The sequence below is a fragment of the Balearica regulorum genome, chromosome 4, assembly GCF_011004875.1.
Source record: "Balearica regulorum gibbericeps isolate bBalReg1 chromosome 4, bBalReg1.pri, whole genome shotgun sequence".
Lineage (NCBI taxonomy): Eukaryota > Metazoa > Chordata > Aves > Gruiformes > Gruidae > Balearica > Balearica regulorum.
This window is the reverse complement of record NC_046187.1, coordinates 39,444,095-39,467,598: the sequence shown is the minus strand read 5'-3', so window position 1 is coordinate 39,467,598 and position 23,504 is coordinate 39,444,095. Positions and strand designations below refer to the sequence as shown.

The window sequence follows — 23,504 nt, the reverse complement described above, 5'->3', positions numbered from 1 at the left end:
ATTCCCTTGTCACCTTTATTTGATGTCCCAGATATAAAAAAAAAGGCAATAAAATATTTTTCTTTTTTTTTTTTTTTTTTTGTTAAAGAGAAGTCTTACTTTACTCCTTTCCACTTCTTTTGCAACAAAAGAACATAGCCCGAAACAAAGGGTAAAATTAAGACCATATTTGACATACAAGCTCAGGCCTATTGTCCGTCTAATCCAGGATCCTGTCTAGGTAAATGGACAGTTCCAGATAGTTCAAGATAATATGTAAGAATTGAACAATAGACAGTGTATATTATCGGTAGTCCTTACTGTCATCTGGAAGTTGGACTTAAATCTCTTTCAGTTGCTCCCGACAATCGTTATCATTCTACAAATCCATAAAATTTGTCTCCTTTTGTTAACATTGAGAAAATCATCCCTGTTGAAGTGGTTTTCTTTTAAGACAGAAGAATTTGTGTATCATCTTTTATGTCTGTTCTGTAACTATCATACCTTTTTAGCTATCGATTTAGAGACTTCAGGTGATTTTGCCTCTGGTGATTTCCATGAATGGACAGATGATGAAGATGACGAAGATGAAATAATGAATGATGAAGACGAAATTGAAGATGATGATGACGAAGACGAAGGAGATGATGATGTTGATGATGATGATGATCATGATGGATATATTTGATTATATTAGGGGGTCCATGAATTGTACCTTTCTAAAATTCATGAGATGACATTTCATAAAATCCCTTTGCTCTCCAAGATCAAAAGGATTCTAACAAACATGTATATTTTGTATGATTATTTCAAACATTGCAGCTGGAGTCATAGACTTTTTTGTTTAAATAAGAATAATTATATTATGTGCTTTTGAGTTTTTAAATGCCTTTGCGCTGAAGAAAACACATTGGAAGTCTAGCCTGAAGAAATGTTACGTGCTACTGAAAATATAAATGTGCAAAACACACTATAGAGACAACTGGTCTCTTTAAAACTCCGTTGAAGAGATGTTTGCCCTTACTTGGAACTGTGCATGTCCTCTTCAGAACACATACTGTAACTTAACTTTAGTTCTGTCAGTGTTTTAGGCCCTGCGGACTTTTCAAATTATCCATTTAATAAATCAAAAGTGTATTACAGTAGAAAAACATTGGTGCGTGAGTAGCATCTCACCAGCCTTTAATTAACCAAAGGTATGGAGAAAAATTATCAGGAGGGGAAAAATAAAGCAAAGTCCTCCTTTGTGTTTGCATTTGTAGTTATGTTTTTTTATTAGGAAATGGCTAGGTTATTGAAAGGATTTTTCAAAAGCAGTAGCATGGACAAGCACCAATTCTGTAATTCTAAAAGTTTTCTCATCCTTCCTTAATTTTTTTCTTTCATGTCAAGGTCATATAGACTTTATCATTATTTACTCAAACATTGCTTCACTCTTTGTTGTTTCCTCTGTATTTCTCTCTAATCAGATTAGCGTAAAATATTTTACATGGGGAAAAATTTGCTTAAAATTATATTACCTTTATACATTACTGTATTTCAGAGTATTGGCACTTGCCCGAGGTAGTTTTTAATAAATGTATAATGATACTTTTTATTTTCTTAATTCAGGAAATAGTTTTGCATCTTTATCTTAATTCATGTTGTTTTCTGTTATTAGTGCAGAAACTTAGAGAACGTATTGTAAAGGTGCCTTGCAAAATAGAAATAGAGAGGTTTTAGCATGCATACCAGTATAGGATGTTAGGCAATAGCTAAGCACACCCTATTACCAAATTAATGCCAGTATAGGTACTGCTGCTGGAATGAAGAAAATGGGTTATTTTAATTTTTTTCCTATTGTTATGTAATTACCATGTGGACTAGATTATAATTATTGTGTAGAGTAGCACTTAAGATCTGACTGTAGAGAAAATTACTTTAATCACTGTATTTATGTTAGCATGTTAATTAATTGTGTAGACATTTTGGGACTCCACCATCTTTGTTCATATCATATCTATTGCTTTCTGCCCACAACAAAAAATGATGTGACCTGTATAATGTAATATTACAGGTTGTATAATTTCAAAATTGGATCACTGGTTTCCCGTCGTTAACTAAAAGGAAAATCAGTTTCTTATTTGAATTAATTTCTACACATTAAATACTAAATTTAATGTTTATCCTATGTAATATCAAAAAGTATAATGCATTTTCTTTTTTACTGTTTCTGTATAGTTTGCAAAATAAAGACTCTTGTAACCAACCTTTGGCCAGTATAGCCCATCATTTTGACTTTTTGCATAGTTTGAAATTTTAAAACAGGAAGAATTCACGTTGCAGATACATTTCGCCTATTAAAATATGTATTTATTTGTATAAAGCCATTTATTAATGTTTTATTTCCAGTAAAAAAATTTTCACTAAGGCAAAACCCATAAGGAGCTTTTATTTTTCTGTATTTTTTCCTGAATTTTCTATAGCTTTGTTATGTACTTTTATGGCATTGTCTTCACTACATAGTAAAGAAAGAGATATTTCTTTTCAAACTCTGTCATAATTTGTGGGGCATAGTTGTATTATTTTCTTAAATAAAAGTAGTTAAGAGTTTACCATTCCAATATAGTGGGATTTTATCAGAGAACAGTTTCTTATGTCTGAAATTGACTGATATATAAATTGATTTTAAATAAAGAAGCTAAAGAAAAAATGTTGTCATTATTGGCTGATGTAGCGAATACTGTTGTGTTGTCTTTTTCTGATGTGACAAATGGTCAGTAGATGACAAACTAAAAATAGATTTCATTAAAACTTGTGATATTAGGAGAATTAAAGTATGGAAGGAGAATTCATAATGTATTTAGCCTGGGATTACAGGATGAAAACCATGCTAAAATGAACTGTCATGCAGAAGAGCACGCAAAAAGTTTATATTCTTTCTTCCCTGAACTGGAAGAAGAGGGAATATGCATGGATTTTAGTCCCTAAGTATCAAAGCTACCCATCATAAAGTCAGAAGTAAGTCAAGATAGCTAAATTTACTAAAGAACAATACAGATTCACAGTCATTTTGAAGAATTTTTGTGGTCCAAAACCGAAACAGCAGCAACAAACCTTGAATTATTTCTTATTCAGGAGGAGAAACCAGAGAAGAGATTGATAGTGTGAGACTTCCTTTGAAAACATCCTTCCTTTTTTAAAAAAAATAGGTAAATTTGTCTATGGATTAATATTATGGTGTTGATTTGCTTTCATTATACCAAATTAACTGGAAACTACTTCACTGCAGCATTAAAGAAATGCATGAAATCAGGAGCAGGTAGAACAAATAAAGGCAAAGGCTGATAATATAAAGTCACTAAATAAACCATTCAGAAGCTTTTTCCTTCTTTCCATCACAGCCAGAAATTTACACAGAGATATGTCCTCATAGGTGCAGTCAGGCAGAAAAGCAGTAGGGAGCCCATTGATTTTAAAACTTCATTTTTTTTACAGTGTCACTATCTGTTGTTGTTTTTTCTTGATCTTATAATTGTGCACTTATATATGTACTTAAAAATATGCAAAGATACTGATATAAATTTGGAGATTTTCAGACACAGTGATTAATCCTTGTGCTCTCCTGAGAATGCGTGGAATTGTAATTCTCAGATTCATTGAAAAGGAATGTCGAGTTCAATGAAATCGATTATTATATAGTCTTCAGAGGGAATATTTCACATCAAGCCACACAGGTATGCTTAGTTTCAAAGCAGATGAGCTAGTGCCATTAGTTTGCTTGTATAAAAATAGGATGATTATACAAGATCGGGGAAGATGGACCATAATGACAACAGCAAAATTTTTACTTGTTTTGTGCACACGGACAAGAACTGGATTTCTTTTATTATTATCAAGAAATATAGTGCCCAGGTGGAATAATAAAGGTTTATCGGACAGTGGATTAATTTTATGCTTCATAGGAAATTATAAAATATCTGTATTTACAAGGTTTCTTCATTAGAATGGTATATGTATTTCTAATTACTAAAAGCTTTTAAAAATTGGATTTAAATAGAGCTGCGACAGCACAAATTTATTTGAAATACAGTAATCCTTTTTACTCTTTTACCACTAATGTAAATATATTAGTAGCAAATCATCCACAATTTGATTTCAGCTAGTTCAGTGGACACTAGGTAGTTTGTCACCAAGTTTCTGTTTGAAGAAACAGATCGGGAGAAACATGAAGAGGAATAAATGGATTGGAAGAATCTCCAACTTATCTAGTTACTACTGGGTAAGTAATTAAAATTAAAATATCAAAAGTTTTAAAAAAACCCAACCCAACCTGCTCCTGAAGGCAAGCACCATATTGGACATGCTGAAGTGATAGGGAAACCCTTTGCCATGAGTAGATCTGCACTGAGCCAGTGTCATTGTACTCATTGAAATTAAGAAACCAGAGCAAGTACGGGAAACAGTTGCCTAGCCTAAAAGATGAAACCTTTGCTTGAATTTTTTGTTGTATTTCAGATGCTAATTGAACCAAATCCTGAAAAAGAGACTGCTGCACAATATCTCTCTGTCCTCTTGAAGGTGAGTTTTACAAGTGAAATGTGTGTGCCTATATTTAAATAAATCTCTTATGTTTTAACATTAGTAGTAATGCAGAGCATTTTACATCTCTTCACCAGCTTTCCACATGACCCCATAGAAAAACTTGATTAAAACTTCAGACAAGGTTATCCACAAAACTCATGCTCATGTCTGTAACCATTTTTGCCAAGATGGTTGAAATTTATCAGTTAAAATCAAGATGGACAGAGAGGTGGCCTGTTGTCCCTGTCTGCCCATGGCATTCACAGCTGCTTTGTCAACTCAGAACATTCCACAGGCTGCTGAATTAAAAAAAAAAAAAAAAAAACAAAAACAAACAAAAAACAACACATCTCTGCAATTCGGGTCATTATACTGCTCATCAGGCAAGTGCAGTTTTAAAAGAGCTGGTTGTACCCAGCACAGGGCATGAGAGTATGCTCTATAGGCCTTGCTATTCACATCAGATGCTTGGTTTTAGGTAGACTCAAAATTCGTTTCCCTTCTTGTAGTTTATTTACCTCATAGGCTTATGTACTGAGACACCTCGGTGAGATTAAGTTGTCTGCTAGACTTTAGTCCCTGTGAAGAGGAGGAGATTGGATCTCTTCTACTGCAACTGTAATGCTTCTGTTTGGTTTCCATGTGCCTAAGGGGCTGGAGGGCCACACCGAGTTTGGGGTGTTAGAACAGAGTAGTGATTAACAAAATACTTTGTTGATTTTGTTGAAAAGCTAAGATTACTGAGGTTCCCAGCAACAGCAATGTATAGTAAGAGTTCAGTTTTGCAGCCATGATGCTGTGATTCTTTTCTCTTATTTCTCAAGAATAATGCAGTTATTTGAGAGCATACCATAATTCAAAATTGACTGGTTTTGAGCATCATGCAAAACTTCAGGACTTGCTCAGTTTTAGTACACTTCTGTCTATTCCATTGTGCTGCATTAGTGCTAAGGAACTGAACATGTTTCAATTGAAAATCTGTTGTCTGAAGTTTTTTATGTTTTCTAGTGTAAACTTTCACTCTTGAAGAAAATAAGATCTAGAGATTGTTTTAAAGAGGTTACCAATATAAATCCAAGCCAAATCCCCCAAAGTAAAAAATTACTATAAAAAGATGTTTTGTTCACATGAGGCATACATTTTAAAATTGAGGTTTAAATGGTTAAAAACTGTCTCAAGAATTCTTATTGCTCTAACATCTGTGGCAGCTACCGGAAAAGCACAGTTGTATCTATATGGAAGTTTGTGTATTTATTTTGTGTTAAGTAAGACGAGCTCAAAGGAAAGGAAGGCAGGAGAAAAATTAGAATGAGACTCTGTTGGGGCAGCATCTATGTATTTGAATAGCTGACTGATCCTATCACTGAATAAAAGTGCAAGGATTCTAAGTTCATTGCTCATGCTGCTCTTTCCCCTCATAATTTCCCCCCACACATGTTTTTGTCAGGCTATGTAGCTCTATAACATATCATTCACATCAGAAATTACACGTGAGTGCTGAGAGGACTTCAGCTCCCGTAGTGGTATTGTGGCACAAAGCATCTGTAGGAATTGCTGACCAGCCTAGAAGCTGAGGACATCTTGCTGGCGGGTTAGAGTTCCTCAGTAGTAGTGCATAGCAGGTGTTTGCCAGATGTAATCTACTACATCCATTACAAATGCTTGCCTGACTCAGTGCAGGGAATTATCCAGAGTTGTTTATATAAATGGTAATTTACTTAGATTCTGATGTAAAAGTGGAATAATGCCATTAAAAGTTGTATATCTTGCCCATTAAGATAGCTTGATTTTTTATGTAGTAGAAATTGCATTACTGTTTTATCTCTCTACAGAGTAACTTTCATTTGAATCAGCAATACTGGCAGAAAAAGCATTGCCATCTAAGTAAATTTCCTGTATCAGTTTTGTAAAGATAAAAGAAATGTCAGTGCTTGCACAAGGTATGTCCTAAGGCGAAACAGGTAGTGAGTAGATGCCCTAATTTACAGTTCACTCCTATGATTCGTAGAAATGACTTGTAACATAAGCACTAGCTGCCTGGTTAACTGTTCTCTGGCCATATTCGAATTTCAATTCTTCTGAGAAAGTAAGTGAAAGAAGCATTTTCCCCACTCCTTTCAAATCTGTAATACATGTCTTTTACTGTTAATTAGAGGTCAATTTATCTTAAATTCTCTCCCACTCCACTGCTCCTTGAACACCACTACGTAACAATGGGGGGAAAAAAAAAAAAAAAGACAGACTTTTTTAATCTTCAACAACAGGAATAAAATTGCATAAAATTCCTATTATTTGCTGCTGTACAGGGATAGGTCTTTTTCTTTCTACGTGCAGACAGGAACCTTGCCACGGCCATGCAGCCCCCATCGCCTTTGACACAACAGCGTGAATGTCACGATCACGAGCAGCACAAGGTTTCAAGAAACCTCTACTGCCTGGCACGTCTCATCGCTGTGTTGTCCTTCTCCATGCTCCTGTAGTTATGTTGAGACCTATAGCTGATGTAGTTATGTTGAGACCTGACCACAGAGGGATCAGCTCTGCCGCAGAGTAAAGATTTGCTGAAGGGGAATTGCATAAGCCTAAGGGCTTTATGGTAGTGCTGCTGCTGCTGCTGCTTGCCCAAGCGTGATGGAAGAAAGGGAAAGATTTTGCGTAGTGAGGTTATGCAAACTGGATGATCCCACAACAGTGGCTTCCCTGGGCTCTGTACTTCACATTTGCTGTGTCAGGTGTGTCAACTTTCCATTTCTCCTGGCTGGACTATAAGCACAGAATAGCTAGCTGCTTTTCCCTACCATTTTATCTATCTCAAAAAGAGATAAATATTGTACTTGTGAGGTTTGTTTCTGGTTTTGCTTGTTAACTTCACTTTTAAAGTGTTCTTCGTCCAGCTATTGTTAGAAAAATAAAGAAAGGGAAGTGTCCTGGTTTTGGTTGGGATAGAGTTAATTTTCTTCCTAGTAGCGGTATAGTGCTATGTTTTGGATTTAGGATGAGAATGTTGATAACACACTGATATTTTGGTTGTTGCTAGGCAGTGTTTACACTAAGTCAAGGACATTTCAGCTTCTCATACTGCCCTGCCCGCAAGGATGCTGGGGATACAGAAGAAGCTGGGAGGGGGCACAGCCAGGACAGCTGAAAAACTGGCCAAAGGGATATTCCATACCACATGAAATTTCCAGAGCTCCCTGATTTTTTTTTCACAGCTATATTGCTAGAGATGAGCTAAATTATGCAGTTTCAAGGTGACTTTAAATTTTGAAATCATCCCCGCTGGAAGTTAAACAGTAAGCATATCAGCTACAGGTAGGCAGAGATATGTGATCCAATGTTATGTTCCATCCTGGCCTAAGTTATTTGTCAGTGCCAAAATCCTTTCCAGGTTTTCACAGTCCACCTCATAGACTGCTTGTAGCTTTACAATTTTTCGCTCAGCAATACATGTTTGGAAGGTGATTTTTTTTCCCCCCATCTCTGAAATCTAAAATCGTGTTTAGGCACTAACTTTACATACATGACAAGATCTAAATTAAATATTAATGGTTCAGAAGTGGATAATGACTTAGAAGAGATTTATACACAAAGTTCTTTGAAAACATCACTGGAATGCTCAATGACAGTCAAAGAAAGCCAATTATATCAGGAATTATTTTGGGGAGAATGGAAAGAAATAAAGAACAAACCTCAATGAACATCATTTATGTCACTGTATAAGCACATGCTGCTCCTTCTCTGTGCTAATCTCTGTGTCTTCCCTGTTTCCAAAGTAAAAAAATTACAGGAAAGGATGACGAGGATAATCAAAGGTAAGATTGGTTCACGTGAAGAAGATAAAAAGGTTGGGATGCTCAGTCCTGGAGTAAAGGTTATAAGTGGGGATATGACAGAGTACAATAAAATCATAGGTGCCTTACAATTTTTCAAATTCCCTTGAGTTCTGGAGGAGCAATGTCACATGCTACTAAAGGTATTCATTGATTCAGTATAAGAATATTGACATATCTAAAATGGGACACATTGAATCAGAGGCACCGATGTCCATTGGGCTTACCTTTACCCTATGGAAGACCATAACAGCTGCCACTTAGTAAAATGCCTAAGCTGTGCTATCTAGCAAATGCTACCTGGCAAATAATAAAGAAGGAAACAAATGAAAATAATGAATAGTTATGACAATAGTTACTTTTCTGTTTGTCCAGAGCAACAGCATATTCTTCAGTGTATGATCTAATTGTAGTGGTCATCTGAGCTCTTCCCTCTGAATCTTACCAGACCAAATACTGTTTTTAGATAAGGTGCTGTAATTTCTTCCCTGAAGTAAATTCAGAAGATCAACACATGGGCTATCCATGCACAAAACCCCAGCCATTAACAACATTAATAAGACTGCCTCTTTTTGCAGAAAATGAACTCCTATAGCTATGCTTGTAGCCATTGCTCAGGTGTTTTGCTCCAGAAAATGGTTTCCAGTCTTCTTTGAGTTATGAAAGCATATAGCAGATCCTGACTTTCCTCCTTGAAGCTGTTGGAGAGAACCAAAACAAAGCTTTTACACCTCCTTCCTGTCCTATGAGTCACCCTTCAAGTGACATTCTTCTCAGCAGGCTCATGAAGCAATCAACACATCCTCTGAAGAAATGATCTTCACTACAGAGGGAGCAGGGATGACTTTTAATTATACCTCCTCTCACTATGCCAAACTGCAATGTGTTGTTCCCTTTTTCAAATGTGACTTCAGTGGGGAGAGTCCTTTTTCATTGTGAAGAGCCCGTTCACTGTTGTTCTCTCGTTGGCTATTATCTATTGAAAATCATCACAGCTAATCCTATCTGCTGCACAAGTCAATTCTCCATGCATCTAGATCTATTCCCCACCTTCATTGCATCTGTTTTGCCACTAAATAATTCCAGTCTTCTAAGAATTACTACAGCAGTCAGGAAACTCCAAGGTTGCTCTTGGTCTCAATATTTCATATGCTCAACAGATCTCTTTCAGCAGAAGACCCTTCACATATGATTTGACCAGCAGCAGCAGATGGCCAACTTCATACTCCTTGGGAACTAGCAAGTGACTCAGAAAGTAAATGTTTTTACAAGTACTTCACACTGTATTTTCTTCCCTCTTACACTACCTTTTCTTTGCTCTCATGCTTGTTCCTCCGGCTTGTTCCTTGAAAGAAGGCTTGTCAAATTGTGGAGATTTGTCAAATGCTTTATAAAAAGTCCAAACAATCAGGCCATACATCTTGCCATTGTTGACCTTTATTGTAAATTCTTGAAAGGGAAACGTAGTGTTAGGCAAGAGCTCCTAGGGGGCTTATTGCCCTTTTCTTTTATTGGTTGACTATCAGGAGTGGGAAAGCCACATCTGGATCATCGTTGCGGGGGGAAATTGTATGACCTATTGGCTGGAATTGATATTCTGTGTAACATCTTACTTAAGAATCTCATCCAGTAGTATTAAAAAATGGATGTAAAAATACAAAGCTTTCCTTTCACTAAGTTTTTTGACATTAATAGCATTTGACTGGCATAAAGGAGTCACTGATAAGTTAGTCTAACATGCTTGTGAAGAAAAAGACATTTATAGCAGTTCAAATGTAATATTATTTTTTCATGAGAAATCATTTAATACCCCACTCCTGTTAGACCTGGCTTTTTATTTCAGTCTTGGTTAAATGCTAAAAGTTTCTTTGCAACTCATTTATTTGACTTTTTTATTACTGGGAAAAAAGTAATTAATGCCTCTAAAGCAATTTTAAGAGATTTTGTTACTTTTTCTTTCTCTCTTTCCTTTTTTTTTTTTTTTTCTTCTAGAGGGCAAAGTATAAACATACAAAAATTTACATCTCATACTTACTTTAATTTCATTTTTTAAAAAAAAATCTGTGGGTGGCACTTGCCACCATCTGCCAGATTCCATAATGGAAGTAGTATAATGCCATAATGACTGTGCTGGTAGTGTTAGAACTAACTTGAATTTATTGTTAGCCTTGCTAATGCTAGGAAACACTGCAAATCTCATCTGGAAACCTTGTCTTACAATTTCCAGACCTAAAAGTTTTCAATAGCTGCCAAACTTCTTTACTTCTTACAGTCAAAACTTTCTCATTTGGCACTTGTTCATTTCAGATTAAGTGCATTTCTTCAATGTGTACAGCCTGTATCTAGGGACAAAGCCAAGTTCAACTCGGGTCAAATCTTTTTTTATGTCCCCACAGGGACCTTGTAGAGAAAGGAGACAGATCTGTCCCTAGAATTATTAAGAGTTAGTTGTTTTTATTTAGCCCTTTTGAGCTCTTTATTTATTTTGGGTAGTCATTTATAAAAGACTGAATGTGAGCATCAGTGCATGGAAGAGAAGGAAGATTAGTACTGCCTTCAGATTTGCTTTTTTGTATGCATGTTTAGGAAATTGTTTGTTCAGATACAGGACTCTACCAATAAAATAATTGTAAAATTTCCTTTAAAGACCTTTTTTCCCCCCTGATCCTGCCCCTTTCCTTTTCACATTTGCTTTCTTGCTTGTAATGACCAAAGGTGTTTCACATAGTGATGGTGATGTTTTACACTAGTTTATTCTTAGGATTTGGTCTTTCTCAGTTGCTAGTCTGTAGTCCACTGGAAAATACTGATTTGGCATGCAGATATAGAATAGTTTCTGAGATGTCATTCCACAAAAGTGTCAGTAAGTGTCTCCCTGCACTCTGCAGATGTAGGTATATTGATTAGAGTACCTCTGGGACACCAAAATTTATCATCATTTATCATCTTCATTTTTGAGGAAAAAGTATGAAACTTCTTTTCAATATAATTAAAAAGTAATTCCATTATTTTTTTAATTTTGAGTTTTCAGGGGTAGGATCAGGTTTATGATTAATGCTATCTGTGAAGGCAGTGTCTAATGAAAATTTTCAGTAGACAAGGATAATGCTTGGTTACTAACTTCAGAATGGGATTTATTCAATAAAGAGATGATTCCAAGAAGGCTGTGGTAGTGACTACTCTTGGATGAACACTAGATAACAGAACAAACAGAATATTACATGTATATGTTTGCTACCCAGAAGATAAAAATTTAGCTTTTTTTCCTTAGAAAAGAGTGATCATAAATTCTCCTTTGCAATACACAAACAGGAAGGCCTTGTCTCTAGACAAAGAAATCAATAAAAAATAATAACTGTGGTAACTGAAGTTTTTATAATGTAGCATATGTTCCAGATTTTGGTAAAATTAAATAGTTGCTTAATTGCCCATTTTGCTTTTAACATGTGCAAAATACTGCATAAGTGTTAGTGTATTAAATATTAAACGTATGCTCTGCAATAGCTTGGAAAAACCTATCAATGTTCTATTTGTATTTGAGTTCTGCTTCTGATCATATAGACCACTAATCTTGTTAAAATCTTGACCATCAGTGAATGCCCTAAAAACAATTAAAAACTCACAACAAAATAATTTGGTTTTTTTTTTTATTTTATTTTTATTTTTCATTAGAAGTTAAAAGATCACAAATTACTTTCCATTTTACTTTTTTTTTTTTTTTTAAAGTGAGCTTCATAATGTGTCTGGAGAACAGAGCTCTGAAATGAACCCAGAGAGGTGGTAAAATCTCCATCCTTGGAAGCACTCAAAAGCCAGCTGAACATGGTCCTGGGCAACCTGTTCTAGGTGATCTTGCTTGAGCAGACTATTGGACAAGATTAGCTCTAGAGGTCCCTTCCAACCTCAGCCATTCTGTGATTCTGGGAAATGAAAATCAGAAAATAATTTTCCATTCACTGTTTCTCATTGATCTTAGATGGGTTTTAGCACATGAAAACCTTTATTCCTCATCTATTTCCTGTTAGAGACTACTGGAAGACAGTATGCATTATTCAGGGCCACATTATTTAAATACCACATACTGAAATGGAGCCACGATCTTTCTGGGGCATCCATGTGTTGCTGTAACACACATCAGAATAACCAACTGCTTTATATGTAAAGCAGGCATCTGTTGCTATTTTATGTGAACTTCTGCCCTCGGTGAATTCCAGATAATATTGTCTATTAGGAATTAATGAACAGATTCTTCCCAGTCAGGAAATCCCACGAGCTAGATAGACTCAATTTTTGAAGGCCGAGCTATGAATTATAATTCAATATTTTTATTTTTTTGAAGAGTGGTGTCCCAGGAAAAAAATGAAAGTTGGCCAAATAGCCTACTAACTAGTTCATTTGGATGGGATTTTCAGCTCAGGACTGTGCTGTGGCTTTTACACAAAGTTCTTAAAAGAGAAGAAAGATGTTTTAAATACTATGAGAATATGGTGACTGTGCTCCTGAGCAATGCGTAAGACCTGGATGAGGAGACATTGGTAGGAGTTTCATTGGTTTTGTTGTGTTTGGGAGGGGGGTTGTTTTTCATTTCTTTTTTGGTGGAGACAGGGGATATAGGAGGGAGGTGAGTGTTCCAGAAAGAAGTTTGAGAGAATTGGTAGGCCAAAAGTTGGTATAAATAAACTCACAAGACTTCCCTCCCCAAAAATAGAACTGTTCTTTATAGCGTATGACATTTATGATTTTTAACCTAAAAATACAAGCAAACTGCTGCACTTGTCAAGGGTTACTACAGTCCATGCATCACTACTGTCCAACAAAACTTTATTCTAAATCATAATTGTTACTATATTGATACTTCTTGTTGATCTTTTTTTTCTTTTAGAGAGCAGTTGTTGCATTTTTCTACAATTTCCATATTTGTGAAACTTACTGCTAAGTTTTCCATGTTTTGTGTCTATGTATGCTGCCTGCTAATAGTTTTAGTAATCAGCTTATTTCCCCTACTACTTGATTTATTTTACTACAGAACTGACCTTAAAATAAATCTGGGATTCAAAACTTTGTTTTAATTCACCAGTCAGGAGAAGATAGCTGTAAGTTCGTTGGGCTGCTTACAAAAGAAATTTGAAATTCACCCAGCAATATTGAACCAAATGTCACTAGGAAGCGCAGTGACAGGAGAGAGCATTCCTCTCCCCATTTCTTTGACACCAGGACTCTCAGTAGCAGGTTCTTAGCCAGTATTAAGGAAAAGGCTAGACAAATCTTTGATTTTTTTTTTTTTTTTTTTTTTTTGGTGTGTGTGTGTGCTGTCTGTCTTTATTAGGTACCTTAAATATTTATTGTATGTTAGCTGTCGGGAAAGAAAGGTTATTGTGGCTAAGCAATAAAGAGAATCAGGATTTGAGTAGCTCCACACTTCTGATGTGTTTGTTAGTGACAGCAGGGACTGAGATAGACTGGCAGCATGCTGCGAGATCTCTGATTAAGTCTGTAGTTACAATGTGATGTGGCAGCTTAAGGATAAAAGAAGAAACTCTTTTTGTATTTTTTCCAATGAAAAGAATGATTTATGGGATGCCAGATTTTTTTGCCTATTCTCTACAAATTTTTGTGACTCAAGCAAAATGCCGAAGCCTTTACACAATTTGCAAGTAATTCCTTGTTGTCTGGCAAACGGTATTTTTGTCTGAGAAAGAACTGAAGAATGTGTCCTGAGTAAAAGTTAGTCTTGCTTTATTACCTGAATATTGCAGATTGTACCCAATAAAGTTCCTTGTAAGGTAAATGCTGCAGGTCATGTTTGCTCTGAGGTCAGATTCCTTCACTGTGGCATTTTTTAATGCCATTCCTGAACCTCAGTCTCCCCCATGGTAGCTTGATGAGTTGCCATTGGACTGGTAAGAGAGCAAATTCTTAATTTTTCTACCATCCTGAAAAAAAGCCCCTAATGGAACTTTCATGTGCTTTGCAGTTAAAAAAATGACAGATAAATGACAACACACACAGGAGCATCTTATCATTGAAGACTTCACAGCCTTGAGAAGCTGATTTTGCCTGTCAAATGCAAGAAAAAGAAGTCTAGCTAAGCCCTCAATAATTAACAAGTTCTCACATTTTTACACCTGAATTGCTGTAAAAAATACAGAAAGTAGCCTAAAAAGAGCTTTAAAAAAATAAAATTTAAAAAAAAATCACTCTTTTCTCTGTTAATTTGGAAGCACCCTGTAATGAAGTTACTGGCAAAGGAGTCTATCCAGTGTCTAGAATATATATACTGAGAAGCAATGAATATCCATTACAGGAGGATTTATATTCATTCCCTCTGTGATGAGGTGGTTGTGCTATAAAATCAAATAAATAATAGACATTAACATATGTGATCCATGTTTGTATCACATGCCACTTCTGGAGTCAGTGGGCAGCATGTGTTCCTTCAACTATAGATCAGCACGACAGTTGTTCTCAGCTGTCCACACCTAACAGGACTCGATGGTTTTTTTATCCCCACGCTGCTCTGCTGCAGGGTGATAGAGTTGTATAGCATGAGAAGTTTGATCCTACTCCTTTTTAGAGCCAATAGCAGGTGTAGAAAATATTTTTCTTTTTCAAACTTCCAACTTCTTGGGAAAATATACTATGGAGAGCAAGGGAACAGCAGAGCTGTACTTTTGGAACTGCACAGTGATGTGCAAGGACAGAAATGCAGGACAATAGGGGTAATGGCATTTTTGTTGGTCTAGTCAAAAGTTTCAGATTTATTAGTCTAATTATAGTTAAATACCAAATGTGAGTGGGAAGTCATTTAAATTCCCTAAGCCAGATGGTCTAATTCATCTCTCATTTAAAGCACTTTGATTTGAAAATTTTGAAAGGGTCTAATGCTCAATTTTATCACATTTAGTTCTATAGAAAGGTCGGAGAGCAATGTATTTCATGTTCAGGATTTTACAGCCTGGGTGTATGAAGCGAGAACTTAGCCACAAAGAACATTCCAGCATCTGGATGTTATAGTAATAAGCCAGACATGCTTTCCTACTTGTGTGTTTCTAGCTCCAGATTAAAACCACTAGGAAAGCAAAATTTCCTTAGCCACCCGCTTTCTAGAACGTAGATTTGTAGGGGTTTTTTTTTCTCCCTGGAAGCTAAAGCGGGATATGGATATGCACTGCACTATGGATAGGGCAGTGGTCCTGACTAGTTTGGTTTTCTCTTTTTAAAATAAAGAAAGACGAAAGCCTCGGTAAGTCAAACGTATCCATTGCTGAACTGTTGGGACTGGTTAACTGACCTTCTCTAATGACTATGGGAGACCTGAAATGGATTATCTCTGAACATCTACCAGACGTTCACTTGCTGGAGAGCTGAATGTTTTCCCCTTAGCATGTTGACTGGCCTTTCCTCCAATTGTTTCCTAGTGAATGAAGTTTGAAGCCCAGGGAGACTAAGGCATTAATCTGTAGGTTGAGGCTTGCTTTCTTAAAATGTGTTGTCAAGTATAGATTTGTTTATCTGGAAAAAAAACCCACCATCAGGGTAAAAGGACTTTGTATTCTCTATGGTTACCAGGATTTGGAAAGGTTTACTGAGGCCATCAGCAAAGAGATTGCTTGAAACGCATTTCCTCTGGACATCTATTTACATTAGTTTAATATGAGGCCTTCAACTCATTTTATACAGGTAATAAATCCACAATAAAAAATGATCATTAGTTACTCTGACCTCCTCCTTTCCCAATCAGAGATAATGTATTGTCTGAAAGAGATTGTATATTCAGATATATGTGTTCTGAAGAAAGAAAAACCTGGATGTTTTATGCATTTTTTTTGTTCAGTTATTCAGGCTCGAACTTTGGTACTGAGTATTTGCCTGAACCTGAATCCGTTGCTTCTCAGTTAGTTTTCAAAGTGGAGTCATTGTGCAGCTTTAAATTTTGTGCTATTTCGGCGAATTTATAAATGTGTAGGGACAATTTTACTGGAAATTTTTTCAAAAGAATTACCTGACCTTGGCATTTTGGGGCTTACCGCATAGTAATTTCTCTGATGGTCTCAATAAAAAGTTTATAAACTTTTTTTCTGGTGGACAGTCAATACTCCACACGCAGATTTACTGTGGAGTTCAAGAAGAGTGCTGCTTTTTGCTTAACTTTCTCCCGTGACTGATTTGCTAGGTAGCTGCATTCATAACACTCTGCTGTCTCAGCTTGACAGGCTTAGCACCTTTTTCTCTTCCTCTGAACTTCCTTAACTGCCGTTCTGGCATATTTCAGGCTTAGATACTTATAACTCATTTTAAAGGCAAACTTATAATGATGTACTGGGAAAAGCAGTTCTCAGCAGAATTGTCAGAGCTGGTGGTCGGTAGAATGTATGGACCCTTTTAGTAACAGAAAGATGGCATCAATCTGAATGGGGCTGACGGGGATAAAAATGAATTTTGACAAGTGAGTTTTGTCCTAGTAATAAGAAGCTGTTTCCCTTGGATCATATTTTAAGTCATTGATTTGTTACTGATAAGAGTTACTTACTATTGATGGCTCTGATCCTCGAGGGCTTTGCCCTAGCTCAAATTATACTTTTTCCTGGTGCATATGTGTGCAGTACTTACCTGGGAAGCATAGAGGAAAACACAGAGGAATACATGGGTATGTCAAACTGAGCCTTAGTGTTATTGTGGGCCCTGCCATTACAGGTTAGAATATTACTGACGCAAATTCTTCAAAACCATGTTGTAGAGAAATGAAACATGTCAAAGCAATTGCCAGGCTGCCATTAACATTGTGAGCTATTGCAGATGCCATCCAAGGGGTGAATGATGAAAACAGAACCTCTAGCAAACATTTTTTTTGCCAGCTTTAGTGCCTTACTTAAGAAGCACAGAGAAGCATTTAGAGTGTCTGTTTTGTCACTATCATATTACCTTTCTAGTTATTTTCTTGTCTAGACATATTAAGGAACACAGAATAAACATAGATGTGATTAAAATCTCTAGCTATAACATAAAAGATGCATGAATACTTCAAGCCTGGTCTGTAACTCCTTGTGTGGCCAGTGATTAAATGACTTGGTGTTCTTCTCAACGAGCTCTTGCTAAAAGGCCTCCTTGTAAACACACCAAGCCAGCAAGCACGGGCGGGAAACTTGCTCCTTTTCCAACACTAATGGAAAAAAAACCAGAAAATAGTGGATTTCACTCTTGTGCCAAGTCAGAACAGTCCTACCTGTGCTGAGTCTCCACACAGTGGAGGGTTTCATCTGCTGCATCTAGCTTGGTTGTTTTAGAATATGTTAGAAGCTTTTGGGTTTATATGGGAAGAAAACAAAACAAACAACAAAAAAAACCCCAACAACAAAAAGATTTTTTTTTTCTTATCAAAATCCAGGCACATCTTTTAAACTTGTTTTTGAGACCAATGAGTATTCTCTGATTTTGCACAAGTAATTTTGAATGTATTCAGGAAATAAAACCTATACTGGGCTGAATGACTGTTTTTCTGAATTTGGTGGGGAAACACCACAATCTGTGGCAGCTACAGACTTCCTAACATTAAAATGCATATGGTTATATGCATTCACCTAAAAGAAATTCTGCTTGCATGCCCCAGGATAGTCCTTGCCTATCAAGTCAGTAACTTGCACAGGTCAGTAACTGAGGACAATCAGCACATTCTCAAGCAGCACTCCAGATCTGAACTAAACTGCTCACGTAGGTCCACTTCATCTCCCCTTTGTTTCCATTAATATATTGTCTGACAAAGTACATCAAAGTAGCTTCTGAAGTGTCTGTGTGCAGGAAGTTGGTATTTTTTTCCCTAAATACAGATGAAAATACTTACAATGGTTACAGGATTGTGCTATTTGTTCCCCATCTATCTGCCCGAAATGAGGTCTCAGCTGAAGGAAAAACACAAAAGAAGGGCTTGTGTGAGAGAGAGTGTCTGAAGAAGGAGCGTACTTTTCTTTTGGTTATTTTTTTTTTAATACTTGGTAGCACAAGCACACAAGCTGTAAAGAATTGACAGTAGTGACTGCAGAATGGGGTGTTTGCTGAAGTGATTGATACTGAAGATATATTCATCATCTTCTGAAGTTCAATAACACTTCTTAAATAAGATCAGTTTGAAAAATCCTTCACTGCAGAAAATGATTTATCCATGTGCAGTCTGAAGTGAAACAGGTTAGAGTTTACATATAACCCAGAATGAAAAAAAAAAAAAAAAAAAAGATTATATAGTTGGGCTTATGCCAGTAGGTGGACACTTTGAAAGTCAGAGATGTGCTTGAGAATGAGAATTATTAGGAACTTCTGGAAAGCGCTCCCTTTTTTTGGCATATCAAAGACTTGTTTTGTGGTCAGCAGCTGACATCTGTTTCTGTGTACTGGTATATCATAAGTAGCTTTTCCTGCTTTCATCTAAAGATTAGAAGATAATGCTCTAGGGCCAAATCTTATCCTAACTTAAACCACTGAAGTTAATGAGCAAAACTCTTCTCTGTCACATTAGTACACCTGCTGCCCTGAAGTGTGTTTCAATGATGGAACTTAGAAAACCACAGAATATGTTACTGATTTATGGTTATTTTTTCTCTCAGCAGCCTGGATGCAGCTTCAGGAAAATGAGTGGAGGTAGTCCCTGAGGGTTATGCAGGGTGTAAAGTCAGCAGAGAATTTTGTCTCTGAAGTTGTCATAGTCCATTTGAACTAACCTTCAGACAACTTACCTTCTCATTGTATCTTTTTTTTTAATGTAGCAGGCATTAAAAAAAAGTAAAAATCACTAACATGGAAACAGATAAAGACACAGGTAGAAACAGTGTTTTGGAGGACCTGTGTTTACTGAAATTAGAAAAAAAAAAAAAAGTGCATAGAAAACTGTCAGTAGTAGGAAGGATCTTTGAATAAAAACAGTAGCATAGAATAAAAACCCATAGCCCATAACTGGAAGATTGAACAATCAATCCACAAACTACATGGATTATACTGGAAAAAAAGTAGGCTGGTCCAGTGATAAAGGCTTGCCTGGAAACCAGAATTTCCTTTTCAGTTCCCTACTCTGTCACAGGACCTATCAGAGTAATTTTTACTGTGACAATACTCACATTTCTACATGCCTGATCCATGGAACAGAATTTTGAGGGGAAAGTTTCTGGGGATTTTTAGCTGGTTTATATTTAAAGTCTTAAGAGAAGGGACTAAAGAAGTTCCTATTTTCCGGATTCACCCCCAGGCTAAACCGTGAGATAGGTACTGATTTACTCAATCTGTCGTTTGAGGAGCATTGCAAAACGACTTGATGCACCTGGGAATAACAAAATGGTGTAGAGGAGAAGTAAATGTTTGGGTTTTTTCAGGACTGTATTTGTTGACATAGATTCTGCTCCAGTCCCACAGTGTCTTCTGTATGGATCTGATCATTCTTCTCACTGTGGCTCATCTATTTGTCTGTATGAAAGAAACTGAATATTTTGTTTCCCTTGAACCCTGAGAGACAAAGAGTACATCTTTAAAAGATTCAATGCTCGAAAAGAATTGCAACAGTATCTCTATGAGTTAATAATAAATTGTTTGCAGAAGTTTAAGAAAACAGACTTGTACAATTTAAACAACCAATAAGTCTTACTAAAAGAAAAAAATTTTTGACCAATATTTCAGAAGTATAATGTCATAACCTGGTTATAGGCCTGTCAGTCAAATACTGATTTCTGTGGCAGGGAATGTGGGGAATCGTGTGGCTGATAATGGTGTGACTCTCTTAATAAAGAGTCATAATTTCTGATGAGATTACGAACTAATTTATAGGGATTATAGAAGCATATTTGGTATAGGCGCAAACTGATAGACATCCATTAATTTACTTTCCATTAATTCTTTGTTCTTGGGAACTTGTATCAACTTTTTTTTTTTTTGTTTTGTTTTGTTTTGTGTACTTCATTGGGGTTTTTTGCCAATACCGCTGGAATTCTGCAAATGACACAAAGACTAGTGGAGTGATAAATAGTGAAGAAGACAGGCCAGAGTCCCCTGGTTAGCTTGACATAAACTTCCTGTAAGAATTTTAACACATGCAACAGTTCAGTCATGTATCTGTGGAAGAAACAAGGAAGGCCATTGTGTACAGGATGGGATCTTCTCACTTAGGCAGAAGTCTTTCTGAAAAGGTTTTTTGAAGAATAATTAGTGGGTCACAAGATCACAGAGTGATATTTTGGCCAAACACCCTACGGATGTAAATGCAGTTGTATAAATAGTGGAATATTGAGTAAGATGACTATGGCAATGTGTCTAGGGTATCCAGCCATGAGCTTCAGGACATCGTGGGGCCTTGCTGTACTTTCAGCCTAAGTGATCTGTAGGGTGCATGAACCTGGACCCTCCCATAACATGCGCCATCAGTGCTTGCAGTGACTCATAGGCTGAGAAGCATTGCACTTCACAAGTTTGCCCTTGGGGAACATTGGTCTTAATTTCTGTAAATAATTAGTTAAAACTGTAAGGATTGAGGACTAGAAGCTCAAGCAATATCAACTTTGTCTTGCTTAATGTTGTAGAATGTTAATAGTGAGAAGAGGTAGCTGCTGAAACAGTTTGTCACGGGCCATGAAAGAATCCTTCCACACTGCTGCTGCAGCCAAGGGAGGCTGCTGCCTGCCTGAGCAGCTCAGTTCAACTAGAGGATTTGGACTCAAGGCAGAAATTTGAGGAAGCTCCAACCTCTGTTTTATTCAGGTCAGACTAAAGTATTATATAGATCCCTTTGGACTTAAAAATCTATTAACCTGAGTTCTGCTCTGGGTGTTTTTTTTTTAACATAACATGTTTGCCTGCTGTTAGGAAACAACAAAAAACCCAATAGATGGAACAATGGATTTAGACAATAATAAACTGACAAAATCAGGAAACATGAACATGTGTTGATTATCATATTTAATATTTTTTCTACAAAATATAATCACAAATACTTTTATGCAGTCATTGCCTTTAAATTTGGTGATAGCCTACAAAATACATGTTTAGTGATGAGACCTGTTAAGCATAAGCCTGATGAATTAGGCAAAATTCCTATGACTACCAATGGAATATAATTGTATAATACCTATGAGAGTTTTCTGTGCCGTGACTTATAATCAGTAGATATGGAGCACCAGTTAGAAACTAGCATATGGATGTCAAGGACCAAAGCTGCAATAATAAGCACAATTTTCATGGTCCCCACACTATAAGGATGCCGTAAATCCAAAGTTAGATGCAGCACTCTTTCCAAATTACTATTGTACCCTGATATATCATGATATAAAATACTGACCTTGATCATGATTCAACTTCAGGCAGTGAAATACATGGTCTATTCATGGTTGTGCCTACCTGGTCAGCTGCTCTCCCCCAAGGTTGCTGCCTTAGAAGTTATAGGTAGACTGGTGGCTCTTGCATTGGTTTTCTTGGGGATTTTGTTGTTGATCCTAATTAAAAGGATGAGAATTAGAAGAAGAAGGAATCCCACAAAGAATATTCTGTATTACCCTGTATGCAGAGTGCTCAGATTTCCGCTCAGTGCTCATCACAGCATCGCATACAGGGAACACCAGGTACCGCAGACACTGTTGGATACATTTGCATAGACCTGTTAAGCTGTTTAGGCAAGGTGTTCTGCCCTGACAGCTCTGAGAGGCTATGATGGGATTGTGCCTTTGTTAGCTGCAAATCATTCCTATGCTTTCATGGAGATCGTGTTAACTCTACTGAAACAAATGCTATTGATAACACTTTATCTGTTGCCATTTGGTTTACAAAAGGAACATAGTCTCAAATGAATTCTGGATGCACAAATTAATCTAGTTTGTGCCCTGGTGGTATGGATTATTGTTTAATAAAATATTAGCAGGCATTTTTTTATTGCATCTGAATAAGAGAAGGCATGGTTGCTATAGAAAAATGAGAGGCATATTTGCTTATCTGCTCTTAGGTATGAAAGCATTCATATGAAAGAAGGGAGGCAAGGAAGAAGGGAGGGAAAGAAAGTCTGTGGGCTTAGAATCCTGTTTTATTATATTTTTCAAACATCTGTCCAAGATATCGTTTTTCTAAAATATTTATTGTTCACCTTATGGCTTTCACAATAATACACCCAATACATTGGTTATAGAAAGGGCTGACTACTGAGAACGATACCTTCTGTGTGCTAGTAATGAATGAAGAAACTATGTCAACACAATCTAAATCCAGAGAAACAAAGTAAACTAAAACCTATGAAGCACAGAATAATGAACATATGGGGAAAAGGCAATTAACACTGAAAAGCTGAAATGGATTCAGAAGACAACTGGACTATTTTCTTTAGAAGCAGAGCACTAAAACAGTCTGGTAACCAAGTGAGTGAAAGTAAACAGAAACAGAAAAAGAGCAGTCATTTTTAGCCAGATGTTTCTTCCCTCCTCCAAATAATTTGCAATCTGCAAGGTAGTACATGCTTTGGTTAAGAAATGGTGGGGAGAGAAGGAATAAAATGATTTGTAAACATCTTAAATTTGTGTTGCAGTTTATAATATGCCTCCTGTCATAGTTTAAATGTAGAATCAATTGTCCCTGCAGGCTAAAGTCAGCTGCTGCACTTCTCCCGCAAAGTCAGCTTAACTTTCTTCAACTAGATGAGGCATGTAATTGGTGATGGGTTTTATCACCAGCCATGGAACTTACCTATTTGACAATAGACCCCAAATTTTATTTATATTGCTGGCTCAAGGCACGGTAGTGTCTGAATGTCAAATCAAGGAGTTTCCTATGTCAGTTTGCACATTTTTAACCTTTTATATACAGGGGTAAGAAGAAAGGGGACTCCGGCTCAAAAGAAGACAAAAAGCTGTGTTTTCTGTGTCTGGATTGTGAACAATCTGGTTAAGGATCTGCTCATTTAAAGTAAATCCAAATGCATGACAAAATCAAGTCCTTTTGCAGGGGTCTGTTCATACCACTACTGCTGCACCCCCTTGGGATTTATATCTTTCAAATGTTTACAATATCATACTACACACTCTTGAAAGCATTGCCAAGTCCTGCCTTGGCAACTTGAGTGCAGACTTCTCTCCACTTTTGTCCTTCTCCCTCTTTATTAATAATCATGCAAGTTACTCTTCC

The 23,504-nt window shown here is 36.5% G+C and overlaps 1 protein-coding gene across 1 annotated transcript in view; it reads left to right on the top strand.

The window, feature by feature from the left end:
• SPOCK3 (SPARC (osteonectin), cwcv and kazal like domains proteoglycan 3) overlaps positions 1-2,566 on the top strand; it is a 213,312-nt gene extending 210,746 nt beyond the window's left edge. The window contains exon 11 of the mRNA XM_075751834.1: positions 492-2,566. Coding sequence (XP_075607949.1) covers positions 492-667 — 176 coding nt within the window. The 3' untranslated portion in view covers positions 668-2,566. The remainder of the gene's footprint in view (positions 1-491) is intronic.
• The last annotated feature ends 20,938 nt before the right edge of the window (positions 2,567-23,504 follow it).